The 20,873-nt window shown below is 40.0% G+C and overlaps 1 protein-coding gene and 2 long non-coding RNA genes across 3 annotated transcripts; 1 reads left to right on the forward strand and 2 right to left on the reverse strand.

Annotated features, from left to right (window-relative positions):
• Positions 1-1,873: 1,873 nt before the first annotated feature.
• On the reverse strand, positions 1,874-3,975 carry LOC135350949 (uncharacterized). The gene is made up of 3 exons (XR_010399336.1): positions 3,838-3,975; positions 3,109-3,274; positions 1,874-1,956 (listed from the first exon to the last, which is right to left on the reverse strand). It is a non-coding gene; the product is annotated as an uncharacterized LOC135350949 (long non-coding RNA).
• An 8,116-nt stretch (positions 3,976-12,091) lies between these two features.
• Positions 12,092-13,648, reverse strand: LOC135331824 (L-dopachrome tautomerase-like). The gene has a single exon (XM_064527118.1). The coding sequence runs from the start codon at positions 13,601-13,603 to the stop codon at positions 12,092-12,094; it is 1,512 nt and encodes a 503-aa protein (XP_064383188.1). The 5' UTR covers positions 13,604-13,648.
• Positions 13,649-15,939: 2,291 nt separating this feature from the next.
• Positions 15,940-16,799, forward strand: LOC135350911 (uncharacterized). Its single transcript, XR_010399328.1, has 2 exons — positions 15,940-16,309; positions 16,384-16,799. It is a non-coding gene; the product is annotated as an uncharacterized LOC135350911 (long non-coding RNA).
• The last annotated feature ends 4,074 nt before the right edge of the window (positions 16,800-20,873 follow it).

The following is a 20,873-nucleotide window of genomic DNA, read 5'->3' on the forward strand; positions in this document are numbered from 1 at the left end:
ATAAAACATTTGCAATGTGCAAGTTGCTAGGATTGGCCGAGGAAAACACCAATGACCAGCAAACATTGTCTTCAATGCGTTTTTATCCGACGAATAAATTAATCACCTGATCGATGCTTTTTGTGAAGGCTTAGAAACAGCACATACAGCAGGGAACTAAATGGAAAATTCAACAAAATCCAGAAGTATACATGGAATGCTTTCTTGCTAACAGCCCTTTCAAGAGGGCTTTAAGCATTGTATGTGTCCAAACACGCACGCTATGTGCAAGGGAGTATAGCCATTGATCGTCTTTAGATTGATAGGTGGTTCTGGAAAGATATAGTTTGGATTAGCTCCTTGCATTGGCTTACAGTGAGGAGGCTAGTGAAAGTAGGAATATATTGTTTGGTTTCCAAGCAACAAATACATTGAAATGCGTGCCACAAATTGGTTTAATTATAATTATTGGCAGTTGTTATCTTACTGCTCTTACTCCAATGAGCTTTGTATTATATAATTACGTTACATTGCAAAAAAGTTTCAGGTATAGCTTCGGGAATACTTCGGCATATAGCACATAATTATGTGGCTGCTGCAGGCCTAATTAAAAAATTTGCCCATTTCGTGTAGCTTCACAAAATAGTTTGGGAAAACTTTAATTCCTGAACTTCCTTAATGTGAGTATAGCTTCACGAAGCAGTTCGGGTATAGGACTTCCTGAAGAGTTAGAACCACAAAGCCTAACTTAACGAATCTTTATATGGCATATAAATGTACAAATCTCGGCACAAGAGATTGTGTGAAAATGAGCTATTGTTATGAGTACTCATAACATGGTTTACCCAATTTCATACGATGTTATTTTGTAGCCCTTTGAAAGGCCTAACTACTGATTGCTTTCTGTCAGATATTTCTTTAGAAGAAAGCATGAGCGTCATGTAGCCTTACATAGTTATAGTAATTTTACCGAACATGGCTATTAATTTTAATAGCTATAACTTTGAGCACTCACTCAGTTTGTCCCAGTTTTAAATAGCTTGAACAACTCGCTGTAAATGAACATTAATTTGTACCGTAATAAATTATTAGTTCAGTATCACACGAACAATATTTATAAAATTATACTTTCTTTCGTGATTTGAATAATTAATACTGCATTGTATAGATGATACCGCATGGTAATTATGAGGTGTGTCTGAGTGTGCGTGTGCTGCCACACTAGCGTCAATTAGCTGCAGCCATTCGTCTAGTATGTAAATTATACAGTCTCCGTTGTCAAGTAATTGTATTGTAGTTAAGCAGTTTGCGCATGCGCACTAGTATCTAGACACTTTTAAATAACATGGGAGAGGCAGTGCCATTACTTTATAAGGACCAAGTGTTTATTATGTCTGCGAAATAGCCAAACAAAAAAAGATGTACAATGAAACACTTTAAGGTATGGCATAATGCCTTTAGTATACGTAACCATGCTGTCCCAGGGAACATGTGAGTTTGCCAGTAACAATCCTTAGAATTAATGAATGGCAATTTCTTGAACTCTATCCAACATTATAATGGGTGTACTCCAAAAACTAATTAATATAATTATGGTGACACCCGCTATTAGAGGTGTTTACGTGCCAGAATCATCTTGAATATCTCCCCTACACTCACCATGTACAGTCTCAGACAATCCTTGTTCACCTGTGTGTGTGCATGTGTGTGTGTGTGTGTGTGGGTGTGTGGGTGCGCGAGTATGTGCAGGGGTGGTGGAGGATTGCTGAGCTGTAGTGTGTAAACATATGTGTGCTACTGAAGAAGTAGTCATGAAAAGAGTTTAGGGGATATGTGTAAAGCTCCAGTACATGTAGGTTACACATGCATGCATCATTATCACATAGCCACCCACTCACCTTAGCCCAGCTCTGCAGTACAGATGCAGGCTCTCACTGCATGGTTGACCGCCCTGCTCTGATAGATGTAGAAGTCCACCTGCTCACACATCAACATCACAATGACTCATGTCACACACAAACAAACAAACCAGCGCACTACTATACCCGTGGCCGCCCACGCGCGCCTCGGGTACCAAAAAAAAACACATGATAGCAGGAGTGCATGAATGCATGCACTCTTGATGATAGCTATAGCTAATTATACCTAAACCAGCTCATGTGTAGCAAACAACAAAAGAAAACACAAACATAATCCTATAATCTTCATAACTGGGGATTCTGGGTTAGCTATCTGGATTGTTGTGTTTTCACTATTGTTTGTGGGTGCAAGGTTTTTTAATTATAGCTTATACTAATTCAATGTCATAGGTGACAACTGTCTCGGGATTTGGATGCTTTGTTCTGTGTCCCGTCCGGAATTCGCTATTTACCTGAGGACATGCACATTGGAGTAAACCCATATTATGATATTTGTAAAGGTAAATAATGACTTCTACTTCTCCTAATAATCACTATGCAGTTCCTTAGAAGACGGAGCCCATGCAGGCTCAGTACATGCACACTTAGTATACACACACTCAGTACACACATTCAGTACACACACTCAGTACAGTACACACACTCAGTACATTCAGTACACACACTCAGTACAGTATACACACATTTAGTGCCTCAAAAATAACCAGCTATAATATATACGCTAGTTACATGTAGATGATAGAGTATTATAGTTACATGCAATACACAGTACAACAGTATTGATTGCCAAGCAGCAGCTTACAAGGTTAGAGACAGAAACGTTTGAGTGCTGTACAAGTGAAGTACAAGATGGAGAAAAGACAAGGAATGTATAGTGATCACCCACAACTATCATCCATTGTTACATTCTGCAAGCCATGTATCAAGTGGTAAGGTCAATAAGCAAAAAGTACACAGGACTTGCAAATGGTAAGGATCAGCCAACCAATAAACACATTCTGTACTAGGGTGGGTAGATTTTGGTAAAGACTTCAGAATAATAAGCAACAATCACACTGATCCAAAAGAGCCGGTAAAGATCCACTATACAATAAGTGATATAATTATACAGCTTTGGTAGAGGACTACAACTATTAATTTTACAGATTGAGATGTTTCACTACTACAATTCAATCAACCCTATTATCATGTGCACTGATTGCATACTCACCTGCAATCTCATAGTTCCTTTGCAAGTTGCTCCTCTCCAGTCTTACTGAGATGATCAGCCAGCTCCCTCCATGTTGGTCATCCAGAGTAACTCTTTATATCTATTGGTCAACCACTTTTGTCAAGCAACCAGCATAAATGTCATTGCGACATGAATCCTCCTCAATCTAGTGGAGAAAATGAGAGTGGGTAGCATGATTAAACTAACAACATAACTAGCGTATCACTTTTATTTTGCAAGTAGTGTGACAAAACAACATGCAGCATACAATGAAAAAATAATACAGTCTTAATGAGGATGTGTAGTGTAAATTGTTTTCGCATAGTCAGCATGACTTTTCCAATGAGCCAACAATAACTCTTGACAACATCAACAGCTAGTACACCTCAAGTTAACAGTACAGGCCGGGAGGGTGGTTGGATTACTGAATTACTGAGCTGTACTATTAATCATGAGCAGTGCATGTTGTTACTTAGGAGACTCTATGATGATCGAGGAATTGGTCAGTTTAGAGGCTCTTTGACCAGCCAAGTCCATGAGCTACTGTACGTGTATCTTATGAAACCACTCAAAGTATAGTGATGAAATGGTAAATCTAACACTCAACACTTTTGAAAGACTAATACAGTGAACAAGTAATAATCGAGCAAAAAAACAGCCAGTATAAAGATCTGCTAGAGAATTAAGGGCTGATAAGGGTACCATTATTTGATGGACATGATTTATTACCGCATGGCTGGTAGCAGTGTGAGTAGGTGTGGTTGTCTTCCGGATCCTCGGTTGTCTTCCGGATCCCTTTGAGGGGAGGTGGACCAGGAACTCAGGGGATATAGCAGGTGGGTATGTCTGAATGCTTGAACCTCTAGACTAACAGTGACCGTAATAAAGAGGTGGTTTAAGTACATGTTTTGAGGGCTTTGGGCTGGTCAACCCGGCTGTATGAAAGTGAGTGACCACAACACTCTTTTTGAATGCTGTAAACTCTTCTTCTTCAGAGCATGGAATACACCTCAGCATGGAAATGCTTGATATCCACCATTAAACATTATAACATTATAGTGTATGGATATGATGGTACACCTATATACATACAAAACATTGCAAGGTGTGTGTGTGTGTGTGTGTGTGGAGGAGGATCAGTCAATAGATGCATTAAAAGGGAACGACAACTTAAAATCAAAGATCATTCATGCATGCAGGTGAATCTTACTGGGCATGTCAATTCAGTAGGAAAGATAGATGCAGTGCTAATTGATCCATGAATTTTCCTGATTACGCTAAAACTTGGTAAAAGTATAAAAACCAGCTGTAAGAGGCGGATTACCCTCAATAACAGAATGAGGGACTGGTAAATATATATATTTATAAATAGTATCTGCCTGATACTGAACAGCCGTCACTAGCTCTTATAGTAGAGTTTTACAAGCAACTGAGTAAACGCTAGCTATCGTTTCCACTAATTAAAAAGCGAAACGCAGATGAGATCTAACAACAAAACATCAAGTCTATATGCATGTACGGTTACGTTAGCACGTGATCCGCTTCTGTTTCCAATCCCTCTTCTTCCTAATGCATGTACTTAGTGAGTGCATAATTATACTCACCATGCCTCACAGATAGTCATGCAGTTGCTCCTCTCCACTCTTAGGCCAGCTTCAGCAACATCATCCATTGGTCAATCATCATTGCATACAGCTATATACAGCTAGCTGAAACAAAACAGGGTAAAGACCCACTACACAATAAACATCAAGTGAGACAAGGTCTGATAAAGGGTCATGCAATCTACAACCATATATTTGATGAACATGGGTCATGCATACTCTATTATTTTTCTGGATGGATGGATAATTATACTGGTTGGCAGGTATAGCAGTGTGGTTGTCTCTCCTCTGGGGGAGAAACTCCCTTATATACACAACTGGAGGGGAGAGAAGTTCGAACAGAAAATCAGTAAAACATCTCATGGTTGACATGATACAGGCAGCCTGGAATCGAGGGTTAGAGAACCTCTAGACTTACAGTGACTGTAATAAAGAGGTGAGACTTTGGGCTGGTCAATCTGGCTGCTGGTATGAAAATGGGGATCCCAAGTAACTATAGCTATATAATTATATAGGGCATACTGCATGACTTCCAGAGATTACATACTACACTAGCTAATCCCAGCTTCTAGTGGAAGAAATCTGGCCCAGACAAATCATGTCCACATTTAGTAATCTGATTCTATACCACATTAAATAGGTCAACAGCAAGGTGCATGAGTTCAAAGGGAAGTAATTAATGCACAATGCATTATTGCTTTATATAGTGGTGGTCAAGACGAAATATGTTGTTATCATAGAACTTACTGTTTTATCTCTTTCTCTGTTCCTATAGTTTCGTGATCACATGCATGCAGTCTCTTGTTTGTTGTTTTCTCTATAGTGCCTTAAATTTCCCATAAAGCTAGGGCACTATGACAAGAGCAACTATAGTCCTGCTTTTCCTGCTCTACATTTATACTTCTCTAAAATTACCCTGGGATTGGTTAGACACACTGGTATCCTAAGTGACTATAATTATGGTAGTGCAGGACATCTGCTAGTTGCTCCTGTGCTCCTGAACTTGTTTCATTACAATCATAATTCTGGGCAAAAGAACGCTATAGTGTTGGTTAGAAATGTGAAGTAATTAATCGAGGAACACTAAATTAACTTACACCAGTACATGAAAGTACTTGTACCATAAATTATGAGTTACTCCCAATGACACCCATGATTATAATTATTATCACTGAAAGGTGACTAACCCAACTACCACAAACAGACGATTCATCTTCCTATCCCATGCATGCAGGTAGAGAATGAACATTGTCAACAACAAATTATAGACATACTCATGGCCATACACCTTTAAAAATGGTGTGTTCACACTTAGTGTGCGCTGCAATTGATAATATAATTATTATTAAACTCACCATTGCATTTTGTAAAAAGGCTCTTTAGTCCTCTAAACTTACCTAGTAAAAGGGCGAGTAGATCTTACATTTGCAAATCGAGGGGTGCATGGGGAAATTTTTATCTTATTATTAGGAAAACTGTTCTTAGGCATTGGATTTATGAACTCAGACATTCAATTTGATGATGTATAAAGACTTGTTTGCGTATATATAGTTTGCTCGTAATTGCATATCTGAGAGCATGCATGCACTCGGTAAATTTTCTGTACCCCCCCCCTAACATATTATATAGCGGGTATATATTTCGAGGGTATAACTTTCGCGGAATAGCAGCCTTTCTGCATGCGATATTAAATTTATGTTCGCAGTACATGCTTGATCAGCGAAAACCATGATATACACGCTATATACCGTATAGCGCGAAATTTTCGAGGCACTTATATTTCGTGGATTGGCCTCTAAAAGCCATTTCGTTGCACAATGTTCGCGGAATGACTGCTAACCGGAAGCCACGCCTTAAATCTTTGCACGTTATAGCAGGTAATTTAACAATTTTCGTGGACTTATTTTCGTGTAGAATTCTAACCCACGAAATCCGCGAAAATTAAGCCCCTCGAAAATTTTGCGCTATACGGTATACGGTATTTTGCTTGCTTCAGACCAGCTCCCCCACACTTTAAAACAATGAATGCACTTAGTGTTTTCAGCCAGATGCTAAAACTATAGTAGCTGAAGATAAACTAAGTAACCCAACTATATGCCACAAACTGACAATTATCTTCCTATAATAACTATCCCATGAGAATGAACAACAACATGGACACAGCTGCCTATAGAGCTATACAAACCAACCTCTATAGCATAAAAATTGTATTACCATGCACCTAACCACATATACCGCTAGAGAAATACCCTTATCACACACACACACCCTAATTCACATACACATTGTGCAAGCATCCTTTATCACACATCTCACTATACTAACAAATTTGTGCTGCAGAAATAATTATCTGGATTTAGTTTGCCCAATTTGCCACTCCATGGATTTACTGCTCAACCAGTCTGCACTCCCCTGGTTTGTGTGACCACCTTTCAGGTCTCCTGAGAGTAGAGCCCTGCACATTCTCAGCCATGCATGCACATTATAACTATATAGTACCTGTATGTATGTATGAGGAAAAGGGAGAGAGGAACTACAATATGGACTTGTTATCACCATACATTTTAATTAACAAACATTGTGAAGTTGTATAAATTATATAGTGGCCATAATTATATATATAAACATGCAGCCATGCATATCATGTATAGTTCCATAGAATAAAGAGAAATACTGTCATAAGTATAATTATGCAGCCATATAATGCATTGTCGGTCTGCTCAATTACATTCAAGGGTGACTGCTAACCTCATCACATACATGCCACCTATTATCACTTGTAGCTGGTAGAGCTAAGACAAGTACCGGTATAATATCAGTGGTGTAGGAAGGGGGGGCTCCATGCAGGGGCTGGAGCCCCCCATCTTTCTATATAGTTTATTATCAATTAAGATTAGTGCATAGATAGCCATACTTTTTCCACTCAAAAAACTAGAGCCCCCTTTGAGAAATTGCTTCCTACGCCACTGAATAATTATTAGTGCATGATGCATGACCTTATTATACCCTCACACTTCATTTATTTACTGCATACATCTAGCCCTTTATCATACACACCCTAATCTATACATATTCACATATGCAGCATCCTTTGTCACATATATATATATACGATATCCCATTATATACGTACACTCCACATGCAAAAATATCACACACACATGCACATTGAACCCGGCTTACACATTACCGGTGAAACCTCCTCTGCATGTATACTAAAAGTTTTAAGGAATCCCTTCAGGGGAAGTTTAAAAAACTTGCTTATGAATTTTTTAAGCTTTTCTATTTAATTTCTATGCTTTCCCCTGAAAGGATTATTATACAGACAGTATATTATAGAAAAGACCATCTATAAATATTATGGTACAACATGTGTTGCTAGTGAGCAGTTTCTGGTTCCTGGATGTTATGGATTGTGCAAGAGAGCAGCTCATTATCTAATGAATATTCATGAGCGTACACCCTAAGAATTTTTTAAGAACCGTTTCTATACTTTCCCCTGAAGGAATTCCTTAGTATCATAATGTTATAGAGCACATTTTTTTGTATAGGAAACACTTGTGAAAGCTTGTGTTGCAATTTGTTTAAGGTTGACCCAAAATGTTGCATAAAACGCTGTTATTTACATGGCAATTCGTGCCACAAGCAGTTTATTGGCTCTTGTATAATTACTAAGTAGATAATGATCTCGGCCTATAATAAAAGGCCCTTGACCACAATATACTACGGGGCCAATAAACAGCTTGTGGCACTCATAGCCATGTAATAACTATTATATACAACACAACCATGAGTACTGTAACCACTTAGCTATAGGTGGTGTATATTGCATGTGTAGTGCAGTAATGTGGTGCATTAAGGCTTCCTGGTTTTCTAGCTGCCCACCAGACCCTCCACTCAGAAGCAGCTGCCTTATTGTTTCTTCCGTATGGAATGTCATGTGTGCATGCATATTAATGCTGACCGGAAAGTTAATGATACATGTAATTATTCACAGCCTTAATTACTGACTATTACGAGAGTCGTGCAGTTGCTGTACAAATTCTCTATTCAACCTTCTTGTACATCTTTGACTAATAATTATTATTGTGGTAATGAATTTGCTACAAATCCACCAAAATTAGTACCCTAGCTAAAAACAGAGAAAAATTTGAAAACGCTAAAATTACTACCCGTCTATATAATAGTAACATTAAGGTATATAAGCTGATGTAGGTAAAGAGTGTTAGCATAAGCTTATAATTATGGACAAGGTGACCACATCTCAGCATCACACACAATATTACATTGCTGACTATACATGTATATAATTATAGTGATTCTTACCACAGGCAAATAGGAATGAGCAGTTAATGTGTTCAAAGGCACAAATTTGCCCAGTATAATTTTATATAGTGGCCAAGATGAAGTGTGCTGCTTTTATAGCTTTCTTTCCCAACCTTTTCGATCCCTCCCTGTTTTTGTGTTTTGTTTTATTTTATCTAGTGCCTCACAGGGCATAGAAAACATACTGATGCTAACTTCCCCGTTTAAACTACTTGGAAAACTGTCGTCTCTGTTGCACTGTATATAGGGTTAGGGTTAGGGTTAGGGTTAGCCAGTTCTTCACAGGTTATGGTCGATCGAACTACAAAAGCAAATGGCTTTCTCTTTCTTTTCAGATTATGATAATTATAAGCTTTCTATACTATAATTATAGATTCACAATTTGAAACCTATAAGAATACCCACCCACCCCCTCCCACCCACACACTTATTATGCATACACCTCTTATAATGACTTGAATTTGTCGTTATGTACATACATGTCTTAGGCAATAGTTTGAGACTGTAAAATTGATAATGTGATTCTTGCAATAGTATACACATGCATTGCTAGTAGCTAGTTGATATAATTATAGCATTATATTGAGAGAGGCTCCATAATACGTATACTGTGACAGAAGCGACTATATAGTGCTGCTTTTCCTGCTCTATACTCAATTTACTTTGCTAAAATGACCCTTCAGTTAATTGTTGGGATTGGTTTGACACACCACCGTATAACTATGGGAAATATTTGGTGCAGGACATCATATACGGAGCGCTAGTTGGCCTAGCTGCTCCTGAATTACAATAATAATTCTGAAGTTCGCAGCCAGTGTTGAGTAGAAATGTGGAAGGATCAACTTCCTTACTTGGGAGCTACTCCCCTTCCTAGCTGCACACTGTAAAAATTGATGTGGTTGTCACGCAAGTGCATGCATGACTATAAGGTGGTAAATATCAGGAAAAAAACTGACATTTGCCACAATAGTCAGCCACTTTGTGTGAAATGTCACTTTTTACGGTGTGGGCCAATGAATACGCTTAAAGTGTTTACAGCCAGAGACTAAAACCGTTGAAGTGGTATTACAGAACCTTATCACTAAACAGAAACTATAACACAACAGTCATTGCTTCCACCAAAAACTTAATTTCCATAAAGGACAAACATCATGGAGTTGTATACACAGATACACCATGCAAACTCATAACTTCCATAAAGTACAGCATCAAGGGTGACTGCTATAAACAGGTTCACTGTACAATTGATTACCATGCATCTACAATAAAAATAATTACAACTTTGATAATTATTACCGGTTACACAGATGGTTGGTAGCAGTGTGAGTGAAAAGGTGGACCGGGAATTATATAAAGTGAGTATACATATTTTCAATGTGAAACCTCTAAGACCACAGCTATATATATACAATTATTGGCTCTAATAGGTGCATGGTTGAAACATTACTAGTCAATTTGGTTTAGGAAAACTAATAATATAGAGACAAATTGAAGATAATGTAACCTTATTTTTAATTTCTCAATAAGCGTACATCAACTAATAGGCGCATATACTGGTTAGCAGCCTAGAGCTAGAAGGCGCATATATAGTTCCAACAACTGGTCTCTACACTTCTTTATAGATGAGAAGTCTCCTTAACTAGTTGTGTTACTGCTGATATGACTATATACCTCTTGCAGACAACAATCGAGCCAGCTAATGGAGAAGTGTGTGCACATGCATGCGTCATTGAAACGTCATGGGCGTGGTTATTCTATAAGTGCATCTGGATAATAGCATATATATAGAGGTCTGCTCTTTCTTCAATAATTATAGGCGCATGCCAGATAAACTACATATATATACACACCATAATTATTATGGGCTAACCCTATGATGAGCATAACATGGTACAAGACTAACTCACATGCGTATAAAATGAATGGTTTCTACGCAGTTTCACTAAATCACTATAATTATGGTCTATAAGATAGAGTCCATGCATGCAGGAACATGCATGCTCAGGTGTCTCTTGAGCATGCATTCTCCTATATCCATGCATGCAGTGACTTGGAACTGTGTACAGGGAAAGTACACAATTAGAGCAGAAAAATGTCATAATTATTAATCATAATCTATACATTGCTTACTCTACATATCTGTGGCTAGCTATAGCTGTCAAAAATACCACATGATGGCAATGCACGATTCTGCATGCTAGCTCCAAAACAAGTCAAATGTTATGGTGAAACTAGCTAAACCATGAGATTTTGTCTAGTCAGCAATCCCATGCATTTAACCTCTAACTGTTAGGATCAAGATAATTGCATGAAAATCATTAGGGTTACCCTAACCCAAGTCAGAAATTTAGGGTATCGAAATAATTATTATTAACCTGAGGCGCGCCGCAGTACCACGGGGTCTGTCTGTTGTTCTCTGTATTCTGAGTCTGCTCCTGGATGCGATAGCCTCAACACAGCAAGGTAGTAATACAGAGTTTGATGTTAAAGCTTTGTTGCGAATAAAGTGAGCAAAAGCTAAGAAGTTCGAACCTGCATGTTGGCCTAGATGTACACACGGCTTTGACACAAGGCTGTATAGACTACACTAAACCCCAAATTAATGCCGAGAATTTGTACTTTAGTGCTCTAGTTACCACGTGAGTGCGTAGCAGGGGTTAGAGTGATTGATGTGTGTGATATTTTCACGATCATTCCCAATAAAGTCATTATGGTAAAAAGTTGTTGTATCCGTTTTACCGCTGTGCACAACGCACAGGGTGAATGCATAGAATAATTATTTTTTTCTAGTTATGTGTTCAAAGGTGTGTGATCAAGATAATAAAGACAGTTTAAAGGATCAAATGACAAAATTTTATAGCATTCGCTATTACTATACGTATCTAACAGCTAGATATAATACACACAGCGAAAGGGACTATAGCTGGCTACTTTAACAATAATCTAAGAACAAAAAAGCTATGTATCTAGATTTAAGTGTACATTGCTAACAACTTTTATATATTTGGGTTCCTCAGTTCAGCATAGTTATAAAAGGTTGCATTTAGCTAATCTCAGAGTATCAACGTGAGGAAGACAATGAGCAGGAACGGTAGCAAGCTAGCTTTAAGCATCTTGGAACTTGAACCCGGAGTAGGCCTCACTGTCGGCTCAGTTGCTGAGCATACCCTGATATCTTCGGTCGAAAGCGAGCAAGTTTGATACTCTCCGATACAAGCTATCGCATCGAATTCGTATTGAGTGCATTGAGTAGAGCTATCACTGCTATGAGCAGTACATATACGGCATTCCTGAATGTTTTCTTCAGTATAGGTGCAGTTTGGTATATCATTATCACTTATAGTAGCCTCAATAAGATAATCGTACTCATACCCCCAGTTATCACTTGTACTATATTGCTGATTCGGTGTTATAAGAGGAAGAAATGGTACCATGTAGTCTTGCGAATTATGTCCAATATGACCCCTACTGTCGGGTTTGTATTGAGGTATTTCACCAGATGGAAAGCGTTGCATCCAGCTTTCAAGAATTCGATTGATGTTGCTGTGATGCAGACTAAATACAGGATCATTTACGGCAGATGGTGGAACGCTCATGTGCCCATTTATCCAATCATGAACATTATTATGTAATCGTTGATACATTGGTGATACCTGAGGCCCGACACACAAGTCAGAAGTTGAGCATATCAAACTCCAACCTTCCAGTCTACTTCTAAAACTATCTCGTAGACTGCGCTGACCATACTTGCCGTTATCACCTGGTGCATCATATTCTGGCGCAGCTATCGCTATTTCAATCTCACGTACATTCGGTAGGTATCCTTTTAAATAAGCATTCCCTCTTTGAAGCCGATTACTATTCCCTAAATCAGTGATAGGGTCACAAGGAGCCCAATATTGCATACAATTACGCGGATCTTTGTCATTCCAATAAGCATCTACTTCCCTTCCAACCTTATCTGTAGTTTTCAGTCTAAATGAGATGTCACAAACTGTTTTCCAATTTAATCCATTTGTAATATCTTGGCGTTCTCTTGATCTCGTTGGCAATGTACCAAAATATCGTTCATCAAATACCGAAAGGTCATTGCCCTCCCACTTCCAGTATGGTAGGCCAAAACTAGGATTGTCTAGCACTCTTTGAAGTGCTCTTTCCAAAATCAGCAGATATGTTCTGTGCCAGACTAGAAAATTTGGCCCAGAATGAGCAAAGTCAACATTTATACCGCCATTAAGAACTTTGCATGCCTCCGAGGCATCTCGGGACACGTAGTTGTGTATGTAGACAAGGAAATCATAAGTAGAAACATTTTGCAGTGTAACTGTGCCAGAAGCAGTTGGTGGCTCTTCAGTAACAACACTCCAATAACCCATTTCACTCTTTAGCATGAGCATACCGTTCACAACATTTTGCTTTTCAGAATCCAATAGACTGCCAAAACTTTTTCTTTGAACGGCTTGTTTTTTCATTCCACAATTTTCTCCTGACCAACCAAACGCACACTCACTGCAATCGACTCCATAGAAGTTTCCTGAACAATTACAAACATTTTCAAACACCATGCATCGTCGGCCAAAGATATCTGCTATCAATCGTACTTCCTTTCTCCATAACATTAGATGCCAGAATTGCGACAATTTCTGGATCAGAACCATTAGATTGACGCTCTGCTTCTGAAGCAACGTTCACACAATCTCCTCTACCATTGCAGTTGTTCGGACAACATACTTTACTCTGGAGGTTTTCCAGAGTGTTGCAAACTGCCGGGAACTGGGCAAAATTGCACCTTAGAAGGCACAACAAAATAACTAATGCCAGAAGCACGTGAAGGGGATTTAGAGATGCCATTTGCCTCGTAAAGCATGCACTTACTTTATAGTTGTAAACGTTTATCTAACTATATATGCAAGCTTATGTGTAATGAATATTGTTACCAAAAGCTGAATGGGTGTGGTGTGGTGATGACTCAACACTATTGTATACCACGGTACTTTTCGCACATTATATGCGTACAAAAGCACTATTGATTACTATATAATTATTATTATTATATAATTATGAACTCAAATCTATAGCTAATTACAAAAATTTCGGTAAGAAATGTGAAAATCGGTACTTAGAACGTTATAATAAATGTTGTCTTATGAATGTCATTATAATTATGTGTGAGTTACTCCTCCATTCCCAATAAATACTGCATGCACTGTGTATGCTCAGAAATTAATGTGAATGGTTTAGGTTTCCTATAATTATATCCTCGAGACAATTTAACAGTAGATGTCCACTATTAAGGAAGTTTGTGGTTAATTGAAGCAGGGTTGGTTTTTGGTTAGCAGCTGTGATGTCAGCAAAACGGTATAGAAAATAGTAGAATGTGCCAGTAGTTTTTGTGTGTATCTCAACAGAGAATGTTGTTGGCATCAAAATGTAGTCCATTTATAAGCTAGACATTTGAAAGTAAAGTTTTAATAGCTTAGCTTTCAATTATTAATTTCAGAACAATAAAAAAACTCATAATTATAATCACCTAAATACTTGTAAATTATAAAGAAGAGATTGTCAGGAAATCTAAATCATTTAACACAAAGTCTGAGAACTTAGCTGTTTAATGTTTAGTGTTTCATTACTCTAACCAATTATACCCACTATCATAATAATTATAACATTCTCACTATTGATCACCACAAACCCACCATAATTATGATGTTTTCATTTTTTACAATTGATAACTACTCACACCTTTGTAGTTATCTACTCTCTAGGCTGCAAGCACTGTACATCATGTAAACATTTAGACCGTGTTTGTCAGTGACGCATTGTTAAATTGGCCTTTGTGCATGTGCATATCTTTGACGTTGTGACAGAGATTGGTGTACGGCTCTCTCCCTCCCGCTTTCTTTTTCCATGCATGCACGCTTATAATTTTCAGTGCTTCCTTCGGCCAATCCTTGCCATTTTCACGTTGCAAATCATAAATGTGCCTGTTTTTTGGAAATTTAAAATAGATCTATCTTCCTACACCACATGCATGCACAGACCGACTGTCTGCATGGGTTGATGTTGACTTTACCGGCATTAATTTTATATATCTAGCTTCATCCACCATGCACATGCATGTACCATAATTATGCATGGGTTGCTGTTGAACTTCCTATGTGATTATCTGCATATAGATCTATACTTAGTAACCATAATTCAATCGTGAAGGTAAATCCTACAGCTTCCCCAACCATATCATTATGGACCATCTGGGATGACCAAGGATGTTGTTGAACTTCTCACATAGTTACTCCTATCTGATTTAGATCTACCCATAATTCAGGTAAATCCTACAGCTTCGCCCATGCACGATGCACATGGACCATCTGCAATAATGCCTGCATGGGCTGTTGTTAGTGACTCTTATCCAAGAGATGGCCAACTTTAAAACTGTCAAAATGAATTAATTAAAGTTTCTCGGTAGACACAACGTCGTTGCTGTAGTATAGCCACGCCTGCGACGCCAAATAAAAAACACCAAGTCGATTCAAATGGCTCATTCGCTAAATATAATACCCCCCAATATATAGGCTGTTTGAGTTACACAATTAACCTGGTGCTAGATCTAATACTTCAGTGCATGATTCTAGCAATACTATTATAGGCAAGTGCATAAAAAACACTCATATAATTATGGATTATATATTGTATACATGCATGCACTCACTTATATGCTATATACAATAATTATTATAAGGTTTATACCACCCTTTATTGTTCCTTAATTGGACCGGGAGTGATCATGCATGTGTTTGAGGCTGATGGTGGAACTCTAACGTCCAGGACCACTCTTATCAACCTCAGTGAGGTAAAGTCAGTATCTGTACTGCATGCAGCAATGTTACCTGCATGTATACTGCTACCAATTAAAATGGTATTACATGCAGTTGCATGCAATACAGCAGACAATCTCTGTTGCTGGTGAGTATATTAACACACAGACTTTTGTTGCACATGCTGCTGATTGCATGTATAGGTAATTCAACCTCTCCATTAAACCCAAGAATATCATATCCCCCACTCAAAACCAGCTCAGCTCCCTCCTCTATACTGGTGGTGTGTCTGTCAGCTATATCCTCGTCATTTCTCCAACACCTCTCTCCGGATCACTAGTCACCGTGGAGACCACCTCGGCACCGTTCAATATCTCCAACATTCCCTGTTGGACATGACCATCAGACATGACCATCAGAGTAGTTAACTGTGCAATGGCCGTGACAACATGCATGGTGATGATCCGTTCTATTGATTAGTTCATATTATAGTTGTGCTTGTTCCTAATAATTTTGTTTTTCTAATACAGTTACCTGCCCCTCCAACCCCAACACCTGCGAACAGAGTGACTATCAATGGTTGTGAAAGACTATATGTTTCTTAGTTGGTTATTGTTTGTGCTTTTGTTCGTTATTGTACTGTTCATGTATGCCAGGCAAGGATTCTTGCCTTAGCTTGATTATAGCTGTTATAGTGTTAAATAGACTACATTCACTTATTTGGTATGTTGTGCAATAGTATACGACTGTACACCCAAGGTGTTAATCCCTCTCTCCTACCCTGTAAGATCCCGTCACACCAGTTTTAGAACCTGACAAACAGGAAGTGTTCAGGAGTGTATAAAAGGACAGTGTGTTAGATTTTGAGTTTTAGTTGTTTTTGTGATGTTAAAGTTTATGCGATGTTGTGGAATTGATGTTGTTAAATGAAGATTGTTGAATTGAATTGTGAGAACTTAATAGTCTAGAAGTGGATCTTTTACATTTGGTGGCAGCGGTGGGATCCTATTGAGCTAGACGTGCTTGAGGCTCACTGTAATGGACTGGACAGTTTATGAGTACACGATCTGGGAGAGTCTACAACGCATCTATGGCACAGGACGATGGCAGCATGGAGCGGATTCTACAGATGCTACTGGAAGAACGACAGTCGCGAGACCAGGAGAATGCTAGACGCGATGCCGAACGAGAGACTGCACATCAGCTGCAGATAAGGCAGATGCATGAGCAGATGGAAGCCATGCGGGGCTGGATGGAACAAGAGCGAGCTGGCCGAGAAAGCAGATGGAGGTACGGTTGTCGAAGTTATCGGAACGAATGATGTCGGTGTACGAAGTGCCTGAGGATCAGTGGGTCTTCAAGCTTGCCCCCCAGTTGACAGGAAAGGTGCAACAGGCGTATGCAGCATTGGGTGCGGAAGAGGCAGTTGACTATCAACGAGTTAAAGAGGCGATTCTGAGACGGTACGATGTTGTAGGCCTGGGCACAGGGTTAGACTTATGACAGCATTCAGCCTAGTCCATGTTTTGTTTAGGATTAGGGTTAGGGTTGCCCTAGGCCTATAGACAGCACATATATACTTATACTACAAGTGGTTTAGTCACAGTGGGTTGTGGGTTGTGGTTCATTATAATGTTTGGCCAATAAAATGTTTTGTAAAAGACAGTTACAGGAAGTTATGTATAGGCTCACAGCACAGGGTTGATTACAGCTTAGCATCAAAATCTTGTTTAGGGTGAGGGTTATTGGTTGGGTTAATTAATGTTAATTGGGTAAGTAAAATGCATGGCAGAGGGTTACAGTGCCTAATTAACAACAGGCCTGGACTGAGCGAAGAGTGTTATCGCAGACGATTTCAAACGACCCGAAAAAGCGAGCTAGCAGTGAGGCTAGCAGACCTGGCAAAGAAGTGGATGGCCGGATGCGAGACTTTGGAAGAAGTTTTGGACAAGCTGGTTGTTGAACAGTTGTTAGACACTCTGGGGGCATATCTCAAAATCTGGTTGTCGGAGAAGAAGCCCAAGTGTGGAAACGAAGCTGGAAGCCTGGCAGATGATTATGTGCAGGCGAGACGACGGTGCGATGGTGTGGATCGGGGACGGACAAAGGAGCAGACTGGAGAACCGAGAAAATGTCACAAGTGTGGAAAGCCTGGACATTTCGCTAGGGTGTGCTCAGAACAGAAGGAAACTTCAGAGAGGCTGAATTCGGACAAGAAGGAGAGCCCTAAGTTTGAACCCAAAAAGGTAAAATGTTTTAATTGTGGTGTATTGGGGCATATTTCTTCCAGGTGCCCAGAGAAAGGATTTTATTGTGCCGATCAGTTGACAAAGCGGTCAAACGGTGGCGGATATTTACTGGGTGCTCGAGAACGATGGTGCATAAGAACCTGATAGATAAGACGAAGTATCTGGAAGGAGAAGCAGTAACAATACGATGTGCTCATGGAGACACCGCATTATACCCCTTGGGTGAAGTGGAAATGAAACTGGATAATAGGCCCCTGACAGTTGTGGCAGCAGTGTCCGAAACATTGCCTACATCAGTGTTGCTGGGAACGAATGTTCCAAATTTGCGTGGACTGTTGCAGGAAAACCCAAGTATCAGACATACAGCTGGCGTGGAAGCAGTGTATGTGGTGCGAACACGTGGTCAGACCAGACAGGAGGAAGCCGAAGATGCTATGCAACTCCAAAAAGAAAAAGAGAGTGGAGTAAGTACCAAAATGGTGGATGACGTTGAGACGACAGCTGAGTGAATTCGATGACGATTTGTTTGAAGAGTCAAAACGGAATAAACCCTACTTGAGCCGGAGTCAGAAGAGAACAAAGAGGATAGAACATGGCCTAGTGCGTGCTCAAGATCCCCCACTAAACAAAAGTGAGGTACGTGGTATTGTGGACAGTAAAGAACTACGCAAGTTACAGCAAACTGACGACACTCTGAAGCATGTACGAGCTGAAGCCGCAGGAATGACTGAGCCAAGTAATACTGGGTTCTTTGAACGAGATGGATTGATTTATAGACGATGGGTGCCAGCTAAGCGAGAGGCCGAGGAGTATCGAGATCAGTTGGTGTTGCCAAATGACTATCGTCATAATGTTTTACATATTGCCACACTAGTGGACACCTTGGAAAGAAGAAAACGGCCAGGAGAGTTATGGACAGGTTCTATTGGCCAACTTTGTTTGGTGACGTTAAAGACTATTGCCGTAGCTGTGAGCAGTGCCAGAAGTGTACCCTGAGGCGAGGTGCCAGAGCCTCATTAGTGCCACTCCCCTGTAATCTCCACCCCGTTTAAACGAATTGCCATGGACATCATTGGCCCACTGCCAAGGAGCCGCTCAGGAAACCGGTACGTCCTTGGGATAATTATGTGATTATGGAACTAGATACCCAGAAACGATCCCAATGAAATCGATCGATGCGGAGCACGTGGCTGAGGAGCTAGTGAAGGTCTGTGCACGGGTAGGCCTCCCGAAAGAGATCCTCACAGATGTTGGCCGAACTCTACCGCCTGCTTGGAGTAAAAGCGATACGAACTAGCCCTTATCACCCCCAAACAGACGGGTTAGTCGAACGATTTAATCAGACACTGAAAGAGATGCTCAGAAAATCAGCAGCAGAGGATGGTAAGGATTGGGACAAGCTAATCCCATATGTTTTGTTTGCATACAGAGAAGTCCCACAAGAAAGTACAGGATACTCCCCATTTGAGCTGCTCTATGGCCGTGATGTTAGAGGACCACTGGATGTATTGAAGGAGGAATGGGGTTTGAACACAAAGGCTGATGAAAGTATTGCCGCCCATGTTCTGCTAATGCGAGAAAGAATGGAGAAGATGACTGACTTAGTGGAAAAGAACCTTCAGGCTGCACAAGTCTCAGAAGCGTTACTATGATCGAGGCACCAGAGAGAACATTTTAAAGCCTGGAGAACAGGTCCTCGTGCTACTTCCGACCACAAGCTCAAAATTGACTGTGAGATGGCAGGGTCCCTACGAGATTCTACGATCGATAGGCAAAGTGAACTATTTGGTAAACCTACACGATCGGCATAAAAGCAAACGAGTATTCCACGTGAATATGCTTCGAGAATGGCATGCACCGACAAGCACTAACTACTTTATTGAAGAGGCGACCGATGACACTGACCTTGAAGACGTAATGCCGTCCTGGAGAGACAAGGAAGGCGGTCAGATTAAGTTTGGCGAAGAGTTAAGTTCAGAACAAAAAGAAAAGTTGAAAGAAGTTCTTGACACCTACACAGATGTGTTAACGGCCACTCCTGGATGTACCAATCTGGCGTCGCACACTATTACAACGGGAGATGCTAGGCCCTACGACTACCACCCTATCGACTACCGCAGGCTTATCGAGCAGCCGTAAAACAAGAGCTAACAGAGATGCTAGATCATGGAATTATCGAACCGTCATCCAGCGACTGGGCATCACCGATAGTTTTGGTTGGAAAGAAAGATGGAACTTTGAGATTATGCGTGGACTATCGAAAGTTGAACAGTGTGTCGAATATGGATGCATATCCAATGCCTAGAATTGAGGAACTGCTGGATAATCTAGGAGAGGCCAAGTTTATCAGTACCCTGGACTTGTCACGTGGCTATTGGCAAGTACCTGTGGAACCGGAGGCACAGGCAAAGACAGCGTTTACCACACCCTTTGGTTTGTTTCAGTTTCGGAGGATGCCATTTGGCCTACAAGGTGCTCCAGCCACGTTCCAGCGGATGGTCGACAAACTCCTGGATGGTCTGCAGCATTGTGCAAATGCTTACTTGGATGACATTGTGATATACAGTGGAACCTGGCAGGATCATGTCCAACACCTGGCCCTTGTACTGGATCGAATTCGAGCTGCTGGCCTCAGCCCAAAAAAGGCCAATTTGGAACAAATCAGTGTGTATATTTGGGGTTTGTTGTGGGCAATGGAACAGTGCAACCTGAACATCCGAAGATAGATGCAATTGAAAACTTTGAAAAGCCGAAAACGAAGAAGGCTGTAC

This window comes from Halichondria panicea, chromosome 1 (genome assembly GCF_963675165.1).
Source record: "Halichondria panicea chromosome 1, odHalPani1.1, whole genome shotgun sequence".
Classification (NCBI taxonomy): Eukaryota; Metazoa; Porifera; class Demospongiae; order Suberitida; family Halichondriidae; genus Halichondria; species Halichondria panicea.